The sequence below is a fragment of the Oncorhynchus tshawytscha genome, linkage group LG14 (genome assembly GCF_018296145.1).
Source record: "Oncorhynchus tshawytscha isolate Ot180627B linkage group LG14, Otsh_v2.0, whole genome shotgun sequence".
In the NCBI taxonomy this organism is placed as follows: Eukaryota; Metazoa; Chordata; class Actinopteri; order Salmoniformes; family Salmonidae; genus Oncorhynchus; species Oncorhynchus tshawytscha.
In genome coordinates this window covers 35,992,907-36,015,910 of record NC_056442.1, presented here as the reverse complement: position 1 = coordinate 36,015,910, position 23,004 = coordinate 35,992,907, and the positions used below count along the sequence as shown (strand labels likewise).

The 23,004-nt window shown below is 44.0% G+C and overlaps 1 protein-coding gene across 19 annotated transcripts in view; it reads left to right on the top strand.

Annotated features, from left to right (window-relative positions):
* LOC112267126 (neural cell adhesion molecule 1) overlaps positions 1-22,446 on the top strand; it is a 115,175-nt gene extending 92,729 nt beyond the window's left edge. For 3 of the 19 annotated variants that reach the window (XM_024445226.2, XM_042297428.1, XM_042297426.1), the window contains 14 exons: positions 1,490-1,640; positions 1,982-2,169; positions 2,498-2,594; positions 2,739-2,909; positions 3,679-3,807; positions 4,427-4,441; positions 4,785-4,817; positions 5,543-5,545; positions 6,218-6,342; positions 7,710-7,890; positions 17,855-18,047; positions 18,372-18,488; positions 19,481-20,782; positions 21,619-22,446. In XM_024445226.2, coding sequence (XP_024300994.1) covers positions 1,490-1,640; positions 1,982-2,169; positions 2,498-2,594; positions 2,739-2,909; positions 3,679-3,807; positions 4,427-4,441; positions 4,785-4,817; positions 5,543-5,545; positions 6,218-6,342; positions 7,710-7,890; positions 17,855-18,047; positions 18,372-18,488; positions 19,481-20,782; positions 21,619-21,739 — 2,826 coding nt within the window. In that variant the 3' untranslated portion in view covers positions 21,740-22,446. Of the gene's footprint in view, positions 1-1,489; positions 1,641-1,981; positions 2,170-2,497; positions 2,595-2,738; positions 2,910-3,678; positions 3,808-4,426; positions 4,442-4,784; positions 4,818-5,542; positions 5,546-6,217; positions 6,343-7,709; positions 7,891-16,344; positions 17,503-17,854; positions 18,048-18,371; positions 18,493-19,480; positions 20,801-21,618 lie in introns of those variants that run through there. The other 16 variants (XM_042297435.1, XM_042297431.1, XM_024445229.2 and 13 more) reach the window with 10 other exon arrangements.
* The last annotated feature ends 558 nt before the right edge of the window (positions 22,447-23,004 follow it).

Below are 23,004 nucleotides of genomic sequence, written 5' to 3'. Positions count from 1 at the left end.
CATCATCAAGAGTAGCAGACCCAGACTGTTCAGTGTCAACAACAACATCAAGAGTAGCAGACCCGGACTGTTCAGTGTCAACAACAAGAGTTCCAGACCTAGACTGTTCAGTGTCAACAACAACATCAAGAGTTCCAGACCTAGACTGTTCAGTGTCAACAACAAGAGTTCCAGACCTAGACTGTTCAGTGTCAACAACAAGAGTTCCAGACCTAGACTGTTCAGTGTCAACAACAAGAGTTCCAGACCTAGACTGTTCAGTGTCAACAACAAGAGTTCCAGACCTAGACTGTTCAGTGTCAACAACAAGAGTTCCAGACCCAGACTGTTCAGTGTCAACAACAAGAGTTCCAGACCTAGACTGTTCAGTGTCAACAACAAGAGTTCCAGACCCAGACTGTTCAGTGTCAACAACAAGAGTTCCAGACCCAGACTGTTCAGTGTCAACAACAAGAGTAGCCGACCCCGACGCTAAAGGTTACGCACATGGCTGTTTATTTAGACCTTGTGAATCTGGTGTTAATGAAGTCAGGTAGTGTATCTTGAGACAAACGTCAATCCTGTTAGCTATTAGCAGGGTTTCTGCTATAGTTTTAATTGGCAAGGTCTTGAATGTATTGGCACACTGTGTTCTTGTCCTCTTCCCTGTGTCACATGCGTTGGTTCTACTTCTGAAGCTGGAGTCTTAACCACCATTTCATTTAGTCAGCATGGTGTTGCTCTAGTTTAGAATTACAGAGACCATTCACAGTTGGCACTCCACTGACTAGGTAGCTAGTTAATTCTATCGAATAGAAGCACCTCAATGAGTTGATGTACTGTACATTAATTTCATGGATCAACTTGTGGTCTAGAATGCCTCCCCTATAATATGTATACAGTAGATGTATAAACAGTACATCAGACAGTATGTTGCTGTTGGGAAAGTACACAAATAATTAAATACTGAACAATTCAACACTGAATTTCACACGATAAAGTGAACCGCACAGCAGGCTGTGTGTAAAAATGCAAGCTAGGCATGTTATCCTGTCCACAGGAACCACTACTATACACCAGTAGCGTTTAACAGGCTGAGACCTAAATAGCCTGCTGTAACTGATTTCAGCCTCCTCACTCTACAGCCATTGTGTGAAAAGCTCTTGATGACTCCATCCATAATGCTTCTTCTACCATTAGTGATGTGCTCTGCTACTGTACACATCTCTACTGTACAATACAGAGGGTTTTGATCTTTACTGTATCTCTGTCTCTCTTAAGTGTGTAGTGTCATCACCTTTTGCTGTTACAGCCATAGGAAAAGCACTCAATGCTACAATGGTTTGTCTCCAGGCTCAGAGTTCAATATTACTATGATATAACTACAGAGTGTTATAATGTATGGGTTCTCAATAATGCATGGATCACAATAGGATAGGAGGTTAACATTGATGTACTGCAAACAGAGGTCCTTTTGTTGCTTGCTACCCTGTGATGTCCTGCCCTATAGAGTCTTGATGGGAACGTCGTAGTGAGGAGTGATGCTCGTGTGTCCTCCCTCACGCTGAAGTACGCCAAGTTCACCGACGCTGGCCAGTACCTCTGCTCTGCACGCAACGCCATCGGAGTGGATTCTCAACCCGCCTACCTGGAAGTCCGCTGTAAGAGCTCTACATGTCACAGGGCTGCATCTGAAATGGCATCCTATTCCCTATAGTGCACTACTTTTGACCAGAGCCCTACACCCTATAGTGCACTACTTTTGACCAGAGCCCTACACCCTATAGTTCACTACTTTTGCCAGGGCCCATAGGTTCCCAAAAGTAGTGCACTATATAGGGAATAAGGACACAGCCACTGTCTCTAGTGCTTAAAGTCTTAGTCAGGCCTGGCTGGCATACTGCCTGCAGCTTCTAATGTTTGTGCCAAAGTCCACTCTTTTAAATATTTAAGAGAAAAGACAGAAATCTCTTATTCACGTTGCTGGCTCATTCGTCCATAGATGCTCCTAAGATCCAGGGCTCAGTGACAGTGTATACCTGGGAGGGGAATGCAGCTAACATCAGCTGTGAGGTCCTGGCCCACCCCAGTGACGTGTCCATGCTCTGGCTGAGGGACGGGTTTCAGCTTCCCAACGCTAACGTCACCAAAGCCAAGGTTTTCCAGAGCCCCACAGCCAGCTACCTGGAGGTAGAGACCCGCAGATATACACACACATGCATGAGCACACAGACACACACGAATACACACACACTAAATTAAGAACACTCCACATGTCATAAAGATTTAATGTGTGACAGCTAGTATTTGCAGGGTTCTCCCCCAGTTCCACTGTGGGGAGACTGAGTGTGTTTTCATTATTCAGTAGAGGGAAGCACAGAGACAGAGGACTAAAATAGGCATCTCTAATGGACAAACAACAGTGGAACAAACTGACTCAAGCATCTAGTCACCTTATGTTTGTAATGCTTTGCTGCCCTGAGTTTCTTTCATGCATCGATTCTCTCCTCTGTTCCAGGTCACTCCAGAGTCTGAGAATGACTTCGGGAGCTACAACTGTACTGCTGCCAATGAGATGGGCACAGAATCCAAGGAGTTTCTCCTCATTCAGGCTGGTCAGTCATAATCAGAATCTGTAGCTAATTATCCAAAATCATCATGCTTCTATATTGTGAATCTAATATTTAATGTTGGCATCAAATTAAATATTCTGTAGTTCTTAAATGAGTACCTTTATGTGTGATTCCTCTCCTCTCTAGATGTCCCGTCAGCCCCGTCCCTCGGGGAGGTGGAGCCGTTCTCCAGCTCAGCCAGGGTGGAGTTCCAGGAGCCTGACGCCACCGGGGGTGTACCCGTCCTCCGGTACCGGGCTGAATGGAAGACTGTGGGCAGGGGCAGCTGGGTGCAGATGGTCTATGACGTCCAAGGAGGTGAGTACAGGGGCAGGGCGGGGGGCGACAAGGATAAAGAGAGTATGTGAGGGGATAACAAAATGAAATGTGTTTATTTTTCTCAATCATTGGCCTTTTTTAATGAAACATCCATCCAATATAATAATTCAGCTGGTTTTATTTACCCTCAAATGAGAAGAAAATAAAATGTTGTCTGTAATAATTGCATCCTTGTTACTTGTCAAATCAAATCAAACTTTATTTGTCACATTCGTCGAATACAACAAATGTAGACCTTACTGTGAAATGCTTACTTACAAGCCCTTAACCAACAGTGCAGTTCAAGAAAAGCGAAGAAAATATTTACCAAATAAACTAAAGTAAAAATTTTTTTTTAAAGTAACACAATAAAACAACAATAACGAGGCTAAATACAGGGGTGTACTGATACCGAGTCAATGTGCGGGGGTACAGGTTAGTCGAGGTAATTTGTACATGTTGGTAGGGGTGAAGTGACTATGAATAGATAATAAACAGCGAGTAGCAGCAGTGTACAAAACAAATGGAGGGGATCAATGTAAATAGTCCGGTAGCCATTTGAATAATTGTTCAGTAGTCTTATGGCTTGGAGGTAGAGGCTGTTAAGGAGCCTTTTGGTTCTAGACTTGGCACTCCAGGAACCGTTTGCCGTGCAGTACCAGAGAAAACAGTCTATGACTTGGGTGACTGGCGTCTCTGACCATTTCTGTCTGAATGCAGAGTCTGTTGAGGATGTGTCAGTATTTGTACTTCTCAATTGTATCCTCAGGAGCTCTGAGTGAAATAACCATCACAGGCCTGAAGCCTGAGACCAACTATGAGGTGAAGATGTCAGCCATCAATGGCAAGGGAGAGGGTGAAACTAGCCCCGTTGTGGTCTTCAAGACAGAGCCTGTCCGTAAGTCACACACACACACACACACACACTTCACACCTCTTTTCTCACTTCCACAACACCCCCTTTTCCCTCACCTTGCCACCACCCATTGCAACTCCCATTAGAATGAATCAATACATACATCCATGTTTGTACAGCCTGTTTGCCAGCTCCGCCATAGACATATTGGTCAGCACTGGCTTAGAACCTTTAGATCAGACATATTTGCCCTATGCTGTGCTTGAAAATCTATGACAAGGCTTGTGCTGCACAATTGGCTTGAATTCTCACTGCTAGGATGATGACAACCCTTGTTTTAACTCTCTCCCTCACTCTCTCCTGCTCTCTCGCTCTTTACCATTGAGTGCCCCCTGCTGGTTGCAGATTTGATTTGATTTGATTTGTCGTGTGACTGGAAATGGAATGTCTGCCCCTTACTAACTCAGGAATATTATGCATGTGTAGAGTTGAACTGATAGTTTGGTATCCGAGGACATTCTGATTATTATTTGCTGATTGATGCTGCTATCACAAAGCCTGGCTAGTTTCATTTCTTTCGTTTTTCTCTTGTGTCATACTCTTGTTGTGTAGTTTTTTGTTCATTCATTTTTCTCGTCTGTTTTTCTGTTGGACCGCTCAGGTTATTCTTACGCAAGTAAGTGCCTCATCATTATACACACTCACTCTGAATATTAGTTTGAACTTTGAACTTGTTTTCAAAACAGTCTTGCTCCAGTGTTTTATGTATACAGTCATTGGATTTACTGTGGCTTGTGGTCGCTCTGCCTTCCGCATCTTTTCCATTGAGATTTGGCAGTCATGAAATATTTCTTTATGTTTATTTTCCTTTCTGTTCTCTTATCAATCTAACCTAAATAGTTGAATACCTTTCATCGGCAGGAATATTATATTGCAGATAACAGATTTGTACAGAATTACTAGCTATGTGTAAAGCCTTTGTTTTTGCCTGATATCTCTTATTTTATATGATTTCTTAGATGGCATTTTTCATTTTTTCACTGAGGACTCAGGTTTGTTATGTGGTTATTGGGGAGTAGATAGTTATTAGGAGTAGTTAGCATGTGACTTAGACACTGTTATACCAAGACAAATAGCCTAGAACAGCCCCTATTACCTCCTGCTCTTCTTACTGAACAGTACCTACAGTAAGAACCTATGGTCATTTACGGATGTCATTTACTGTTATGTCATGTGTTGGTTGTACATGTACAACTGATACTACAGTGTCCATCAGTATTGGCAATACTAAGTAGTATTAGGAATACGTCTGTATTTCTGTCTCCTTTTTCAATGCTGCTGTTTTCTGTCAGTATTTCCAGTATGTCTTCAGCGTTTCCTCTGTTGTCAATCATTTTGTCTTGCAGGAGAAGGATGGTTTGGGATGTAGCCTTTTCCATTTAGTACCATATTTTGAAAGTTATTTTATTTATATAAATCTAGAACATAAGCTGCAGTAGCAGGTCATAGTTTCTCTCAGAGGAAAGCCTGTCATTTGTCCCTGCTTGTCTATTCAGTGTTGTCAAAAGTTCACTGTTGTTTTGTGTTACTCTTCAGTTTCTGTTTTGTTTAATTTTGTCTTCAAGTCTTATAACTGTGTTTTTCCTGTCCATGTTTACATTGTCTATTTTTATATCTTTCATGTTTCCACTTTCCTTTCAACCAATCACACGCGTGCGTTTCATGTGACTGTCATCATGTGGCTTGCATGGTGCTGATGATGTCGTCAACTCCACAGAAGGTAACTTTTCAGTCCCAATTTTCACAAGAAGAATCTTAATTTTACTGGAGAGTCATTCATAACATGAATACTAAATGTACAGATTCAAACGTTTCCCATTTATTTCCATGTATTTTCCGTCTTGTTAACCCATCATATGTAGCCAGTCACCTTCTCTGGACTGATTGGAGCTCCCTGGAACTCTTACAGTCCTTTAGCAAGGAAGTGTTCCTTCCCTGTCTGATCTAATATAACTTGGGATTTATTCTAACAATTTCACTGATTTATCGCATTGTAATAACTTTTTTGTGCTAACTGTCATTTGTCTCAAGTAGTTTAGTGTGCCCAAACACCCCCCTCTAGTGGCTGGGTCCGATCCAATCATGTGTAATTGCTGTTTAAATACTACTTTCATTTTAGCACTCCACAGTAGTCTAACAGCTTGTTCATGAGGGCTTTTAGTTGGAGAGGCAGACAAGTGCCTCTAGCACAACAGTATGGAGGAATGGTGCCATCTGGAGAACACTAGCATACAGAATATTAACAGCTTTCTCCACATCTTTGAAACAGGTTTAGGAGAAGCCGGTTAAAGGTTTCACAGCAGCTGCTGACCAGCCGTAACACATTCTACATCTTCTGAATGACTGCTTCAGCTCACTAACTAACCTTGATATCTCCGATGTGTCTGTTTAGGTGAACCTGAACCGCCTAAGCTGGAGGGAACACTCCAAACAAAAGGCAACTCCCTCAAAGTCAACTGGCTCAAGCAGGACGATGGAGGCTCACCCATCACACACTACCTAGTCCGCTATAAACCAGTGAGTATTCACACTACCTAGTCCGCTATAAACCAGTGAGTATTCACACTACCTAGTCCGCTACAAACCAGTGAGTATTCACACTACCTAGTCCGCTATAAACCAGTGAGTATTCACACTACCTAGTCCGCTACAAACCAGTGAGTATTCACACTACCCAGTCCGCTATAAACCAGTGAGTATTCACACTACCTAGTCCGCTATAAACCAGTGAGTATTCACACTACCTAGTCCGCTATAAACCAGTGAGTATTCACACTACCTAGTCCGCTACAAACCAGTGAGTATTCACACTACCTAGTCCGCTATAAACCAGTGAGTATTCACTACCTAGTCCGCTACAAACCAGTGAGTATTCACACTACCCAGTCCGCTATAAACCAGTGAGTATTCACACTACCTAGTCCGCTATAAAACCAGTGAGTATTCACACTACCTAGTCCGCTACAAACCAGTGAGTATTCACACTACCTAGTCCGCTATAAACCAGTGAGTATTCACACTACCTAGTCCGCTACAAACCAGTGAGTATTCACACTACCCAGTCCGCTATAAACCAGTGAGTATTCACACTACCTAGTCCGCTATAAACCTTTGTGAGTATTCACACTACCTAGTCCGCTACAAACCAGTGAGTATTCACACTACCTAGTCCGCTACAAACCAGTGAGTATTCACACTACCTAGTCCGCTATAAACCAGTGAGTATTCACACTACCCAGTCCGCTATAAACCAGTGAGTATTCACACTACCTAGTCCGCTATAAACCAGTGAGTATTCACACTACCTAGTCCGCTATAAACCAGTGAGTACTGCTACTACCTAGTCCGCTATAAACCAGTGAGTATTCACACTACCTAGTCCGCTATAAACCAGTGAGTACTGCTACTACCTAGTCCGCTATAAACCAGTGAGTATTCACACTACCCAGTCCGCTATAAACCAGTGAGTATTCACACTACCTAGTCCGCTATAAACCAGTGAGTATTCACACTACCTAGTCCGCTATAAACCAGTGAGTACTGCTACTACCTAGTCCGCTATAAACCAGTGAGTATTCACACTACCTAGTCCGCTATAAACCAGTGAGTACTGCTACTACCTAGTCCGCTATAAACCAGTGAGTATTCACACTACCTAGTCCGCTATAAACCAGTGAGTACTGCTACTACCTAGTCCGCTATAAACCAGTGAGTACTCACAATACCTAGTTCGCTATAAACCAGTGGATTTGGGGAACTGTAGACAGCTGTAGACAAACAATGTGCATTCTTATGTGCAAAAAATGTGTGCTAATGTACCCATGACTGTCAGGTACTGTATTGTATCATTGAGTTGACCGTGGCCTATTTTGTGTGTCCTTTAGAAGCATCAGGCCGACTGGAAGCCAGAGATCCGGCTGCCCGGTGGCAGTGAGTATGTGGTTCTGAGCGGACTGGAGTGGAACACGGAGTACGATGTGTTTGTGGTGGCAGAGAACCAGCAGGGGAAGTCCCAACCTGGAACCCTGACCATCAGAACCTCTCCAGAACCCGCTGCCATCCCAGGTACCCCACCATGCACCAGGCATCAGGCACTCACACTGGCACTGCCACGCACAGCTGAGACAGCAAACTCAAACATGTCCCAAACAGGAGCCTTTTTGGTTCTCACAACCACATAAATCTGACAGTACACTTAATAGGAATTTGACGTCTAGATGTTTTCAGCAGGCAAAATTAAGAAAATAGAAGAACAAGCCAGCTGTTGGTCAGAGCTGTTCGTGGGTGTTCACTCTGCAGCAGAACTCTCCACTGTCTGTCTGAGAGGGTATTGGAAGAGGTTGTTGTCTGTCTGAGAGGGTATGTGAAGAGGGTATTGTCTGTCTGAGAGAGTATGTGAAGAGGGTATTGTCTGTCTGAGAGGGTATGTGAAGAGGGTATTGTCTGTCTGAGAGGGTATGTGAAGAGGGTATTGTCTGTCTGAGAAGGTATGTGAAGAGGGTATTGTCTGTCTGAGAAGGTATGTGATGGGGGTGTTGTCTGTCTGAGAGGGTATGTGAAGAGGGTATTGTCTGTCTGAGAGGGTATGTGAAGAGGGTATTGTCTGTCTGAGAGGGTATGTGAAGAGGGTGTTGTCTGTCTGAGAGGGTATGTGAAGAGGGTATTGTCTGTCTGAGAGGGTATGTGAAGGGGGTATTGTCTGCGAGGACCACCCAAACGAACACTTATTTTTGAACATGCCCAGAGTTTGTTTTTTACAGTTAGTTTTTTGTGATGATGACAGACATCACACAATTGTTTTCCAATTTTGAATCTGTTAGAATTAAACTTCTACACCGAAGCTGTGAGTGACACTATGAGTTTGCTATCTCAGTGTTACAACAGGCCTCCGCTATGGACAAAGGCTATCCTGCTACAGTGATGGGTACAGTATGTAAATGGACGGTCTATCCTGCTACAGTGATGGGTACAGTATGTAGGTGGACGGTCTATCCTACTACAGTGATGGGTACAGTATGTAGATGGACGATCTATCCTACTACAGTGATGGGTACAGTATGTAGATGGATGGTCTATCCTGCTACTGTGATGGGTACAGTATGTAGATGGATGGTCTATCCTACTACAGTGATGGGTACAGTATGTAGATGGATGGTCTATCCTACTACAGTGATGGGTACAGTATGTAGATGGATGGTCTATCCTACTACAGTGATGGGTACAGTATGTGGGACGGTCTATCCTACTACAGTGATGGGTACAGTATGTAGATGGATGGTCTATCCTACTACAGTGATGGGTACAGTATGTAGATGGATGGTCTATCCTACTACAGTGATGGGTACAGTATGTAGATGGACAGTCTATCCTGCTACAGTGATGTATGTAGTGGACGGTCTATCCTACTACAGTGATGGGTACAGTATGTAGATGGACGATCTATCCTACTACAGTGATGGGTACAGTATGTAGATGGATGGTCTATCCTGCTACTGTGATGGGTACAGTATGTAGATGGATGGTCTCTCCTACTACAGTGATGGGTACAGTATGTAGATGGATGGTCTATCCTACTACAGTTATGGGTACAGTATGTAGATGGATGGTTTATCCTACTACAGTGATGGGTACAGTATGTAGATGGATGGTCTATCCTACTACAGTGGACGGTCTCCCCTACTACAGTGATGGGTACAGTATGTAGATGGATGGTCTATCCTACTACAGTGGACAGGTACTACAGTGATGGGTACAGTATGTAGATGGACAGTCTATCCTACTACAGTGATGGGTACAGTATGTAGATGGACAGTCTATCCTACTACACTGATGGGTACAGTATGTAGATGGATGGTCTATCCTACTACAGTGATGGGTACAGTATGTAGATGGACAGTCTATCCTGCTACAGTGATGGGTACAGTATGTAGATGGACAGTCTCTCCTGCTACAGTGATGGGTACAGTATGTAGATGGACAGTCTCTCCTGCTACAGTGATGGGTACAGTATGTAGATGGACAGTCTCTCCTACTACAGTGATGGGTACAGTATGTAGATGGATGGTCTATACTACTACAGTGATGGGTACAGTATGTAGATGGACAGTCTATCCTACTACAGTGATGGGTACAGTATGTAGATGGATGGTCTCCCCTACTACAGTGATGGGTACAGTATGTAGATGGATGGAGTCTATCCTACTACAGTGATGGGTACAGTATGTAGATGGATGGTCTATCCTGCTACAGTGATGGGTACAGTATGTAGATGGACTATCCTAGTCTATCCTACTACAGTGATGGGTACAGTATGTAGATGGACAGTCTATCCTGCTACAGTGATGGGTACAGTATGTAGATGGACAGTCTATCCTACTACAGTGATGGGTACAGTATGTAGATGGACAGTCTATCCTACTACAGTGATGGGTACAGTATGTAGATGGACAGTCTACCCTACTACAGTGATGGGTACAGTATGTAGATGGACGATCTATCCTACTACAGTGATGGGTACAGTATGTAGATGGATGGTCTATCCTGCTACTGTGATGGGTACAGTATGTAGATGGATGGTCTCTCCTACTACAGTGATGGGTACAGTATGTAGATGGATGGTCTATCCTACTACAGTTATGGGTACAGTATGTAGATGGATGGTTTATCCTACTACAGTGATGGGTACAGTATGTAGATGGATGGTCTATCCTACTACAGTTATTGGTACAGTATGTGGATGGATGGTCTATCCTACTACAGTTATGGGTACAGTATGTAGATGGATGGTCTATCCTGCTACTGTGATGGGTACAGTATGTAGATGGATGGTCTCTCCTACTACAGTGATGGGTACAGTATGTAGATGGATGGTCTATCCTACTACAGTTATGGGTACAGTATGTAGATGGATGGTTTATCCTACTACAGTGATGGGTACAGTATGTAGGTGGACGGTCTATCCTACTACAGTGATGGGTACAGTATGTAGATGGACGATCTATCCTACTACAGTGATGGGTACAGTATGTAGATGGATGGTCTATCCTGCTACTGTGATGGGTACAGTATGTAGATGGATGGTCTCTCCTACTACAGTGATGGGTACAGTATGTAGATGGATGGTCTATCCTACTACAGTTATGGGTACAGTATGTAGATGGATGGTTTATCCTACTACAGTGATGGGTACAGTATGTAGATGGATGGTCTATCCTACTACAGTGGGTCTCCCCTACTACAGTCTGGACCCCTACTACAGTGATGGGTACAGTATGTAGATGTAGATGGACAGTCTATCCTACTACAGTGATGGGTACAGTATGTAGATGGACAGTCTATCCTACTACAGTGATGGATGGTACAGTATGTAGATGGATGGTCTATCCTACTACAGTGATGGGTACAGTATGTAAATGGACGGTCTATCCTACTACAGTGATGGGTACAGTATGTAAATGGACGATCTATCCTACTACAGTGATGGGTACAGTATGTAGATGGATGGTCTATCCTGCTACTGTGATGGGTACAGTATGTAGATGGATGGTCTCTCCTACTACAGTGATGGGTACAGTATGTAGATGGATGGTCTATCCTACTACAGTTATGGGTACAGTATGTAGATGGATGGTTTATCCTACTACAGTGATGGGTACAGTATGTAGATGGATGGTCTATCCTACTACAGTGGACGGTCTCCCCTACTACAGTGATGGGTACAGTATGTAGATGGACAGTCTATCCTACTACAGTGATGGGTACAGTATGTAGATGGACAGTCTATCCTGCTACAGTGATGGGTACAGTATGTAGATGGACAGTCTACCCTACTACAGTGATGGGTACAGTATGTAGATGGACATCTATCCTACTACAGTGATGGGTACAGTATGTAGATGGATGGTCTATCCTGCTACTGTGATGGGTACAGTATGTAGATGGATGGTCTATCCTACTACAGTGATGGGTACAGTATGTAGATGGATGGTCTATCCTACTACAGTGATGGGTACAGTATGTAGATGGATGGTTTATCCTACTACAGTGATGGGTACAGTATGTAGATGGATGGTCTATCCTACTACAGTGATGGGTACAGTATGTAGATGGACGGTCTATCCTACTCAGTGATGGGTACAGTATGTAGATCGATCTATCTACTACAGTGATGGGTACAGTATGTAGATGGATGGTCTATCCTGCTACTGTGATGGGTACAGTATGTAGATGGATGGTCTCTCCTACTACAGTGATGGGTACAGTATGTAGATGGATGGTCTATCCTACTACAGTTATGGGTACAGTATGTAGATGGATGGTTTATCCTACTACAGTGATGGGTACAGTATGTAGGTGGACGGTCTATCCTACTACAGTGATGGGTACAGTATGTAGATGGACGATCTATCCTACTACAGTGATGGGTACAGTATGTAGATGGATGGTCTATCCTGCTACTGTGATGGGTACAGTATGTAGATGGATGGTCTCTCCTACTACAGTGATGGGTACAGTATGTAGATGGATGGTCTATCCTACTACAGTTATGGGTACAGTATGTAGATGGATGGTTTATCCTACTACAGTGATGGGTACAGTATGTAGATGGATGGTCTATCCTACTACAGTGGACGGTCTCCCCTACTACAGTGATGGGTACAGTATGTAGATGGACAGTCTATCCTACTACAGTGATGGGTACAGTATGTAGATGGACAGTCTATCCTACTACAGTGATGGGTACAGTATGTAGATGGACAGTCTATCCTGCTACAGTGATGGGTACAGTATGTAGATGGACAGTCTATTCTACTACAGTTATGGGTACAGTATGTAGATGGACAATCTATTCTACTACAGTGATGGGTACAGTATGTAGATGGATGGTCTATTCTACTACAGTTATGGGTACAGTATGTAGATGGATGGTCTATCCTACTACAGTGATGGGTACAGTATGTAGATGGACAGTCTATCCTACTACAGTGATGGGTACAGTATGTAGATGGATGGTCTATCCTACTACAGTTATGGGTACAGTATGTAGATGGATGGTTTATCCTACTACAGTGATGTAGATGGATGGTCTACAGTATGTAGATGGATGGTGGTTTATCCTACTACAGTGATGGGTACAGTATGTAGATGGATGGTCTATCCTACTACAGTTATGGGTACAGTATGTAGATGGATGGTTTATCCTACTACAGTGATGGGTACAGTATGTAGATGGATGGTCTATCCTACTACAGTGGACGGTCTCCCTACTACAGTGATGGGTACAGTATGTAGATGGACAGTCTATCCTACTACAGTGATGGGTACAGTATGTAGATGGACAGTCTATCCTACTACAGTGATATGGGTACAGTATGATGGGTAGTATGGATGGTCTATCCTACTACAGTGATGGGTACAGTATGTAGATGGACAGTCTATCCTACTACAGTGATGGGTACAGTATGTAGATGGACAGTCTATCCTACTACAGTGATGGGTACAGTATGTAGATGGACAGTCTATCCTACTACAGTGATGGGTACAGTATGTAGATGGACAGTCTATCCTACTACAGTGATGGGTACAGTATGTAGATGGACAGTCTATCCTACTACAGTGATGGGTACAGTATGTAGATGGATGGTCTATCCTACTACAGTGATGGGTACAGTATGTAGATGGATGATGGACAGTCTCTATCCTACTACAGTGATGGGTACAGTATGTAGATGGACAGTCTATCCTACTACAGTGATGGGTACAGTATGTAGATGGACAGTCTATCCTACTACAGTGATGGGTACAGTATGTAGATGGATGGTCATCCTACTACAGTCTATCCTACTACAGTGATGGGTACAGTATGTAGATGGATGGTCTATCCTACTACAGTGATGGGTACAGTATGTAGATGGATGGTCTATCCTACTACAGTGATGGGTACAGTATGTAGATGGATGGTCTATCCTACTACAGTGATGGGTACAGTATGTAGATGGATGGTCTATCCTACTACAGTGATGGGTACAGTATGTAGATGGATGGTCTATCCTACTACAGTGATGGGTACAGTATGTAGATGGATGGTTTATCCTACTACAGTGATGGGTACAGTATGTAGATGGATGGTCTATCCTACTACAGTTATTGGTACAGTATGTGGATGGATGGTCTATCCTACTACAGTTATGGGTACAGTATGTAGATGGATGGTCTATCCTACTACAGTGATGGGTACAGTATGTAGATGGACAGTCTATCCTACTACAGTGATGGGTACAGTATGTAGATGGACGGTCTATCCTACTACAGTGATGGGTACAGTATGTAGATGGACAGTCTATCCTACTACAGTGATGGGTACAGTATGTAGATGGACAGTCTATCCTACTACAGTGATGGGTACAGTATGTAGATGGATGGTCTATCCTACTACAGTGATGGGTACAGTATGTAGATGGATGGTCTATCCTACTACAGTTGGATGGGTACAGTATGTAGATGGATGGTCTATCCTACTACAGTGATGGGTACAGTATGTAGATGGATGGTCTATCCTACTACAGTGATGGTGTACAGTATGTAGATGGATGGTCTATCCTACTACAGTGATGGGTACAGTATGTAGATGGATGGTCTATCCTACTACAGTGATGGGTACAGTATGTAGATGGATGGTCTATCCTACTACAGTGATGGGTACAGTATGTAGATGGATGGTCTATACTACTACAGTGATGGGTACAGTATGTAGATGGACAGTCTATCCTACTACAGTGATGGGTACAGTATGTAGATGGATGGTCTATACTACTACAGTGATGGGTACAGTATGTAGATGGACAGTCTATCCTACTACAGTGATGGGTACAGTATGTAGATGGATGGTCTTTGTCCGTGTGTGTGGATGCAGTCTGTTTCTATATAGTTTGGCCTTAACTGGTACAGCAGCGTTCCTGTACCATAGCAGGTCTTAGCTAGCTGAAACTGACTGCTTTTACTGACACCCACAGACACCTGTGTTGCAACACTACACAGCTAGGCTGCGACAAACCCCTACCAGGCCTCAGGCGATGCAGAGTGCTTTACTGAAACTTAGCAGGACGTATCCCTCCTCCTCACTTCTCCTGTTTGTTCTTTCCCTTCTAACCCACCTCCCAGATAAACACGCGTCCCATTCACAACCGTTCAACCCCCAGTTTTCTTACTCATGGTTTGTGGCGTAGTCCTCTCTCACATGCTGTGCTTTTGCTTTAACTTGCTTTTTAAAGCTAGAATCCTTAGTTGCTACATAAATGTTTTGACTTATAAATTAATGATATATACCAATTGATTCTTGAAGAATATAACTTATAAATGCCTCATGAGCTTAGTTTAACAGTCGTACCCCATCAGAAACCAAAATATAAGCTTTTTTTTACTCTATGTTTGTAAACAACGTAAACAAACACTGTATACCCTTAAAACATGGTTAAACTATAATTTTGATCAAATGGATGGTCAATAAAAATGGATGCATCCATAGGGCTGTCTATGAATTTGAGAGTGGTTCATTTTTTCTCGGCCCAGTCCTCTCTAAGCCCAGCCCTCTCTAGGCCCAGCCCCCTTTTTACCAAAACTGAAGGGGTGACGACATTGTTATTGTTTGCGGATTCTAGATTTAACTCCTTGTCAGTTTAAAACTACTTTTTAAATTTTTATTTTGTTCTCTATTCAGTTTTGTTTACAAACTTGACATATTTTCTCTTCTCTCTCCTCTCCTCCCTCTCTTCCCATTTTCCCACCCTTCTGTCCATTTCCACTCTGTTTCCCTCTCTTCATTTCTCTGCCCCTTCCCCCCTCTCTATCTCTCTCCCTATGTCTCTTCCCCTTCCCCCCCTCTCTTTATCTCTCTCCCTATGTCTCTGCCCCTTCCCCCTCCCCTTCTCCCTATGTCTCTTCCCTTTATCTCTCTCTCCCTATGTCTCTGCCCCTTCCCCCTCTCTCTATCTCTCTCCATATGTCTCTGCCCCTTCCCCCTCTCTCTATCTCTCTCCCTATGTCTGCCCCTTCCCCCTCTCTATCTCTCTCCCTGTCTCTGCCCCTTCCCCCTCTCTCTCTATCTCTCTCCCTATGTCTCTGCCCCTTCCCCCTCTCTCTATCTCTCTCCCTATGTCTCTGCCCCTTCCCCCTCTCTATCTCTCTCCCTATGTCTCTGCCCCTTCCCCCTCTCTATCTCTCTCCCTATGTCTCTGCCCCTTCTCCCCTCTCTTTATCTCTCTCCCTATGTCTCTGCCCCTTCTCCCCCTCTCTTTATCGCTCTCCCTATGTCTCTGCCCCTTCCCCCCTCTCTATCTCTCTCCCTATGTCTCTGCCCCTTCCCCCTCTCTCTATCTCTCTCCCTATGTCTCTGCACTCTTGCCTGGTTTTGGACCCTGATGGACGTCACTACATGAACACTTTCCTCATTACGTATTACTCTTTTCTGAATCTGTGTGTCTCATCTTTCCGTTGGTTTTGACAATATTTTGGTTTGAGCAGCGACCCAAGGCTGTTCGTCTGTGACATACACTCTGATCTCCCTCGTCATGTCCATAGTAGCTGTGTTGCTGCTCTCATAGCTAGTTATATGAGGCGATGCTGGTCTCTCTCTCACACACACATAGAGGAAAGAAAGCTATCCTTTCTCTGCCATGGCTGGTTGTCTCTCTGGATGGATGCCTAGACAGACACATGTCTCTCAGTGGGTGGGGAGTAACTACAGAATAGAGCAGCCTGATTGACTGAACTGAACCAAAGGCACTGGTATCAGTTTAGCTTGGTTCCAGATCTGTTTGTGCAGTATAGCTAATTCCTATGGTCGTTGACAACAACCATAGTAAGGAGTTAGCTATACAGCACAAACATATATAGGACTAGGCTAGTATCAGACTAGGCTAGTATCCTACAGGTCAGTGCTGTACCACTCCGCTCAGCAACATAGCACAGCTAGTAGCAGCACTCTGAACTAGAGAACTGAATGGAGCTCCAGTTGACATTAATGAACACTAGGGTATTGAATGAGTGGTAATTGTATTGTGAATACTGTGGTAGAGTACTGAGTGAATGGTGATGAGTACCAGACAGTTTACGTAAAGGATGTATATTCTTTTTCTACTTACTATATTGTATGTACTGTAAAGACTTTTAATAACATTCATCATACATGGACATTTAATTAACAAAGTACCACATTATAATATGCTAATATTAATACTGTTGTATTATGACACACTGTCGACATACATATAAGCATTATGGATACAGTTGGGAACTGCAGCAGTCAATTGTGTTATTGATTCCTGAAGAACTACACATGTCATTTAAAAACTAGCAATACATTCTTTTATACTATTAAGTTGTGATTATTTTGTTTCACAACTGCATTACAAATAGACCCTGAAGTCAATAGGGAATTGTTCATACTCTTTTTAGTAAGTGAATCAGATGTCCCGAGGAGCAGATATTCAGGGTGCTCTCTTTTGAATGGGAACTGGACAGATAATGCTAGAGATCATGTATTGTGTGTGGTACAGTAGTCACTAGCTAGCCACACATACATGGTTGTTTACAAAATATCTCTTGAAGCACATTATGCATTTTCTTCAGGTGTTTTTGGTTATGACTAATATCAAATAAAGTTGATTTAATACATCTTAATGGGTTTGCATTTATTAGAGGGCAGGTGATTTAGATAGATGCCTTTACTGTTCCAAAGACAAGGTACAAGTCACGTGTGATGTTTGTTTGAGCCTTGTCAGGGAGACATTGATCTCCCAATTTGAGCACATCAAGGTACCAGTATGAAGTTAACGTCTACAAAACATCTGGTTAGAAGCTGTGATCTCTTCTCACTATGTCAATGTGCATGACAGGTGAGTTGTCTGTGTTTTATGAATCCATTATGTAGAAAACAGATGGTTCCATATTCTAACAGTATGTCCACATATATTCAGCTGTCTAACTGTGGTGCTATATGTTCCTAGTGAGTCATGCTGTGTCTGTACTGTAGATATAGACGGGGAGTCTGCCCTCTCCACGGGCATCATGGCAGGGATCCTCATCTTGGCCTTCGTCCTGCTGCTCCTGGCTGTGGACGTCACCTGCTACTTCACCAACAAGTGTGGCCTCATCATGTGTCTGTGTTGCAAGCCAGGCAGCGGGGCCAAGGGACACAACCTAGAACAGGGCAAGGCTGCATTCATGTGAGTGTCTACTGTCTCAATATGTGCCTCCCAAATGGCACCCTGTTCTCTATCTAGTGTACTTCTTTGGTCCAGGGCCCATAGGGAATAAGGTGCCATTTGTGACACTGACACAGATTGAAAAAGGAGTCTCTGCATACTTGCAATTTAGATGCAATTTCACAGTTTTCATTTGCTAAGCTTTGGGTACGTGATGACCTTCATCTGAGAATGTCTGGTTCAAGCATTTAATCATCCTCATTATGCTGTAGTTCTGTGTTACTGAGGTCCTGGAGTCTGTTGCCGTGGTGCCTATGTAACAATCAGAATCCTCTGTGTCCACAGAAAGGATGAGTCCAAAGAACCGATAGTGGAGGTGAGGACAGAGGATGAGTGCACAGCCAATCACAACGCAGGAGGACCCACGGAACCCAGTGAGACCACACCCCTTACAGAGCCAGAGTGAGTATACCTTGACATACAGACACACACACATGTGGGTGCGCACATACACGCACACATATACACACACACAGATATCGTCGTTGGGCTAAAGCACAGTACATTCCTCTTGTAAGAATCCCAATATTCCTGCACAGTTTTGAGTACATTGTAATTAATGGAATGTTGAGGACTTTTTGAGCATAAGCAGTTAGTTTATACATGTGTCTGTGATTCCTATAAGGAGATTGCACCGTCGTGTGCTCATGCTTTTATACTTTTTGTTGAAACTTCTCTATAGTCACATTCACACTGCACTTAGCCCAGGGTTAACAAATGCTTGCGTGAAAGGAGGGTTAGCTAACCCTAAACTAGTTTTAACCCAGCATTAAGGATAGCCCTGGTCTAACAACATGCGGTGTGAAAACCCCTTGTGTGTGTTGTAGTTTCTTGTGTGTTTGTTTTTGGGGAGTGGTGTTTATTTCTTTGCTGCCACAATAGTTTTTTCTCAGGATATTTCTCAGGAGATTCATCTTTTCGATATCACGGTTGAATCGCTACCAGTCAAAGACGTGGATAGATCCACTGTGGTTTATTCCTGTATATGGTGAACTTGATGAAGCCCACCTAAAAACTGAGACATTAAAAACAGGAGTCACATGAGATGAGTGTCTGTTACAATTCAACCCTTCAGGTGGTTGTGTGTAGTGATCCTTTCCATTAGAAAGACCTGTTTTTAGTTCATTAGACCCTACATGTTCTCCATGTTAGTCTGTGCATGGACAGTGTCCTTTGTTATTTGATGTGCCTCACTGCATGGAACCCCCTTGTGTGTCCTTTCTCTCTGGTTGATGTTGTCTGCTCTGTGTGTGATATCTAACTGCAAGCCACCCCTAACCGAACCTCCTGCTTGTTCCTCCTCTCCACCCCTCCTCCCCAGTCCCCACGTCGGGTCCCAGTCACCTCACTGTCTAGTGTGTGTGTCTCTGCTCTCTCCCTGCTCTCTCTCCCAGGCTGGCCGCTCACACTGCTGCCCTGGCTCTGGATACCCTCTCGTCTGTAGCCACCATCTCTGACACAGCCAACACAACCTATGACCCCGCCCAGGACAGCCCCTCTAGTGAGAGCACCGCTCTCACCTGTAGCCTGTCTGCCCTCGCTACTGACCCCCTGCCTGCCCCCGCCCCGGCACCCACCCCAGAGTCCAACACAGCCCCCCCAACCCCCTTCATCTCCACCTCTGACATCACAGCTAGAGTAGCCCCCCTGTTAGACCTTCTAGGAGACAGCTCTCCTAGAGCAGAGGACAAAATGTATGCCACTGCTGTTAGTGCCACAGATTGCCCTAAATCTCCTAAAAATTCCCCTATTCCAATACCACCTAGGCGTCGAAACTCTAACAGACCTGCTCCTTCTCCTCCCACTCCCAAGAGCCCCACGCCTACCCACTCCACCACCATGGCCCCCAGAAAATCTGCCCCGGAAAGTCCCTCTCTTGCCCCCTCCACTGCCTCTCCTAGTCCAAACACCAGGAAAGCTTCTCCTATTGCCCTAGACAGCCCCTCTCCTGCTCCTATGGCATTCACTTTCCCAGCCTCTGACACCTCCACCTCTAAACTTGCACCTACTGCCACCAGCACTGCTAAACCTGTCCCTGTTACCCCTGTCCCTGTTACCCCTGTTCCTGTTACCCCTACTGTCCTGGGCTCTAGTACACCAGTCCCTGACCCTGACAAACCTGACTCTACTACCAAAGACACTCCCACTCCTGCCCCTAATATAGACCCCACTCCCACTACCACATCTGTCCCTAGTGCTCCTACTACTGCCTTCAATGCTGACATAACTGCTGCTATCGTTCACGAGGACACAATCAAATGTGCCCCTGTTTTCCCAGACATTCTCACTAGTATTCCAGTTCCCACAAGTGCCCCCACCACACCTGCCCCTAATGCTTCCACTGCCCCGAGCTTTGCCACACCTGCTGCCCCCACGGTCACTATCACACTGGCTTCTACTATCTACGACACCCCAACACCCACTCTGACCCCCCACATGCCCACCACCACAGCACCCCAAACCCCAGAGATAGAGTTAGAGTTGACCAATGGGGTGGAGACTGAGAGTCCCTCCATTCCCCCAGTAGAGCCCACTAGGTTTCAGAGTAGTCCCACTCCCTCCACTGCACCTGGCCTTTCCTCATCCTCCTCCCCCCTGGCTAACGGAAACGGGTTTGGGGCAGACCTCCAGGCCTCAAGCCCCCCAGCTCTGGAGGAGTTAGACAGTCTGGCCAAGGCTGCTCCACTCAACGACGAGTATGGCTCCCTCTAGAGGTTTATACGTGTCAATGTTTTTGTGTTCCCAGTCATCTACTATTCTATTATCACTCAGTCTCCACCTTTCCATTTGTCTTGTGAAGTAAAGTGAAATTGTAGTAGTCAATTGTGGTAACAGTGGTGATAATTGTTCATTAATGAGACCTGTGTAATGGTGACAATTGCTGTAGTCATTGCCATGGTAGTGGTTGTGTGGCTGTGTGTGTGTGTGTAGCGTCGTGTGGAGTAGTAAAGTACTGTGTAGTAGTATGGTTCCCCTTGTAGAGTGTGTTGTGTAAGTCTTGTAATGATAGTGCCGGGCATTAGTACTGCTCTTAGGCTGGGGATAGGGCCAGAAGACTAGATCTTTCACTCACCCTGCCTAATGTCTATTCAATGGTAGGGCAGACACTGCAACAGACAATCATTTGGTTGTTAAGTGGTCCTTAGTACTGCTCTATCACTTTGACTCAGAGGTGCTCTGTAATTATATTACTTGTTTTGGTATCAATCGTCTAACAATTACTACCTATGGCTATTGTCTAAATATATATTAGAAAAGTAGCGGTTAAGAGCGTTGGACCAGTAACCAAAAGGTTGCTGGTTCAAATCCCAGAGCCAACTAGGTGAACGATCTGTTGATGTGCCCTTGAGCAAGGCACTTAACCCTAATGTATCCTGTAAGTCACTCTGGATAAGAGCGTCTGATAGAATGTAAATGTCTATTTGGGGTGTTTTTTGTTTGAACGCAGCAGTTGTGGTTTTCTTAGGAATGTTGTTGTTTTTCTAGTACATTGCAGGTAGACTGTTCATTTCTAACATTTTCTCCATTGCAGGAAGATATTTGGAGGTGAGAAAAGTAAAGCGGAGGAGGCTGAGGTGAAGACAGCCCTGTCAGAGGTGACCACAGAACACAACAATGTCACACAGAGAAACGCCAGCGACAACAAAGCATGATTGGGCAGCCTCAGCCCATCCAAGATGGCGGCGGCAGCAACACTCATTACAGTCTGCAGCAGTTTTTCTTTCCAGTGCCCTTACTGCATTTCCAGAACAGCAACATGTGTCTGTGCAATAGAGTCCATTAGAGCACGATCTGATTGTGCAAACATGTTTATTCTCACGTATGATGTGTTTTGCTACACACATGGAACACTAAAGAATTCCATTTGAGTGATTTCAAGTGGTATAGGAGGCAAAATTCTAGTTTTTACAACTACTCAGAGTTATAATTGTTTTCAGTGAGGAAAAACAATGGATTATTCAGGAACATAACACTGAGTGTAGAAAACATTAGGAATATCTTCCAAATATTTAGTTACACCCCCCTTTGCCCTCAGAATAGCCTAAATTCATCGGGGCATGGACTCAACAAGGTGTTGAAAGCATTCCACAGGGATGCAGGCCCATGTTGACTCCAATGCTTCCTGCAGTTGTGTCAAGTTGGTTGGATGTCCTTTGGGTGGTGGACCATTCTTGATACACACGGAAAACTGTTGAGTGTGAAAACACAACAGCATTGCGGTTCTTGACACACGCCTGGTACCTACTACCATACTCCCTTCAAAGGCACTTAAATATTTTGTCTTGCCTATTCACCATCTGAATGACACACATACACAATCCATGTCTCAATTGTCTCAAGGCTTAAAAATCCTTCTTTAACCTGTCTCCTCCTGTTCATTTACACTGATTGGAGTGGATTTAACAATTGACATCAAAAGGGATCATAGCTTTCTTCTGGATTTACCTGGTCAGTCTGTCATGGAAAGAGAATAATGTTTTGTACACTCAGTCTATATATACTGAAGAGATTGACCATGTAGACATTATTTTATTATTTCCATGTTACATTGTTCAAATGTTTGAGGGCTAGTCTCATCGAATAGTCTCATCGAATAGTTTGTTTGCATGTCTGATTTGCAAATGGTTCTTAATGTTTTGTTTGAAACATTTGACTGTTTTACTCTTTATGTCTGTATTAGGGTGGGTTATCATACAGATTGTTTCAATGTTTCAAACAGAAGTTCATTGATTTGGTTAACACCACTTCGCCATGCTCCAAGGCAAGCTCTGAGTGACAGAGACAGACAGAAAGGAAGGTAGGGTTATTTCTAGCTAGCAGCCCACATTGCTGGGAATGCTTGGGTTTCAGAGAAAGCCATATTATTATAGATATGTATCAGGAGTTATCATATGAGATGTCTTCAACTCGCCTTACC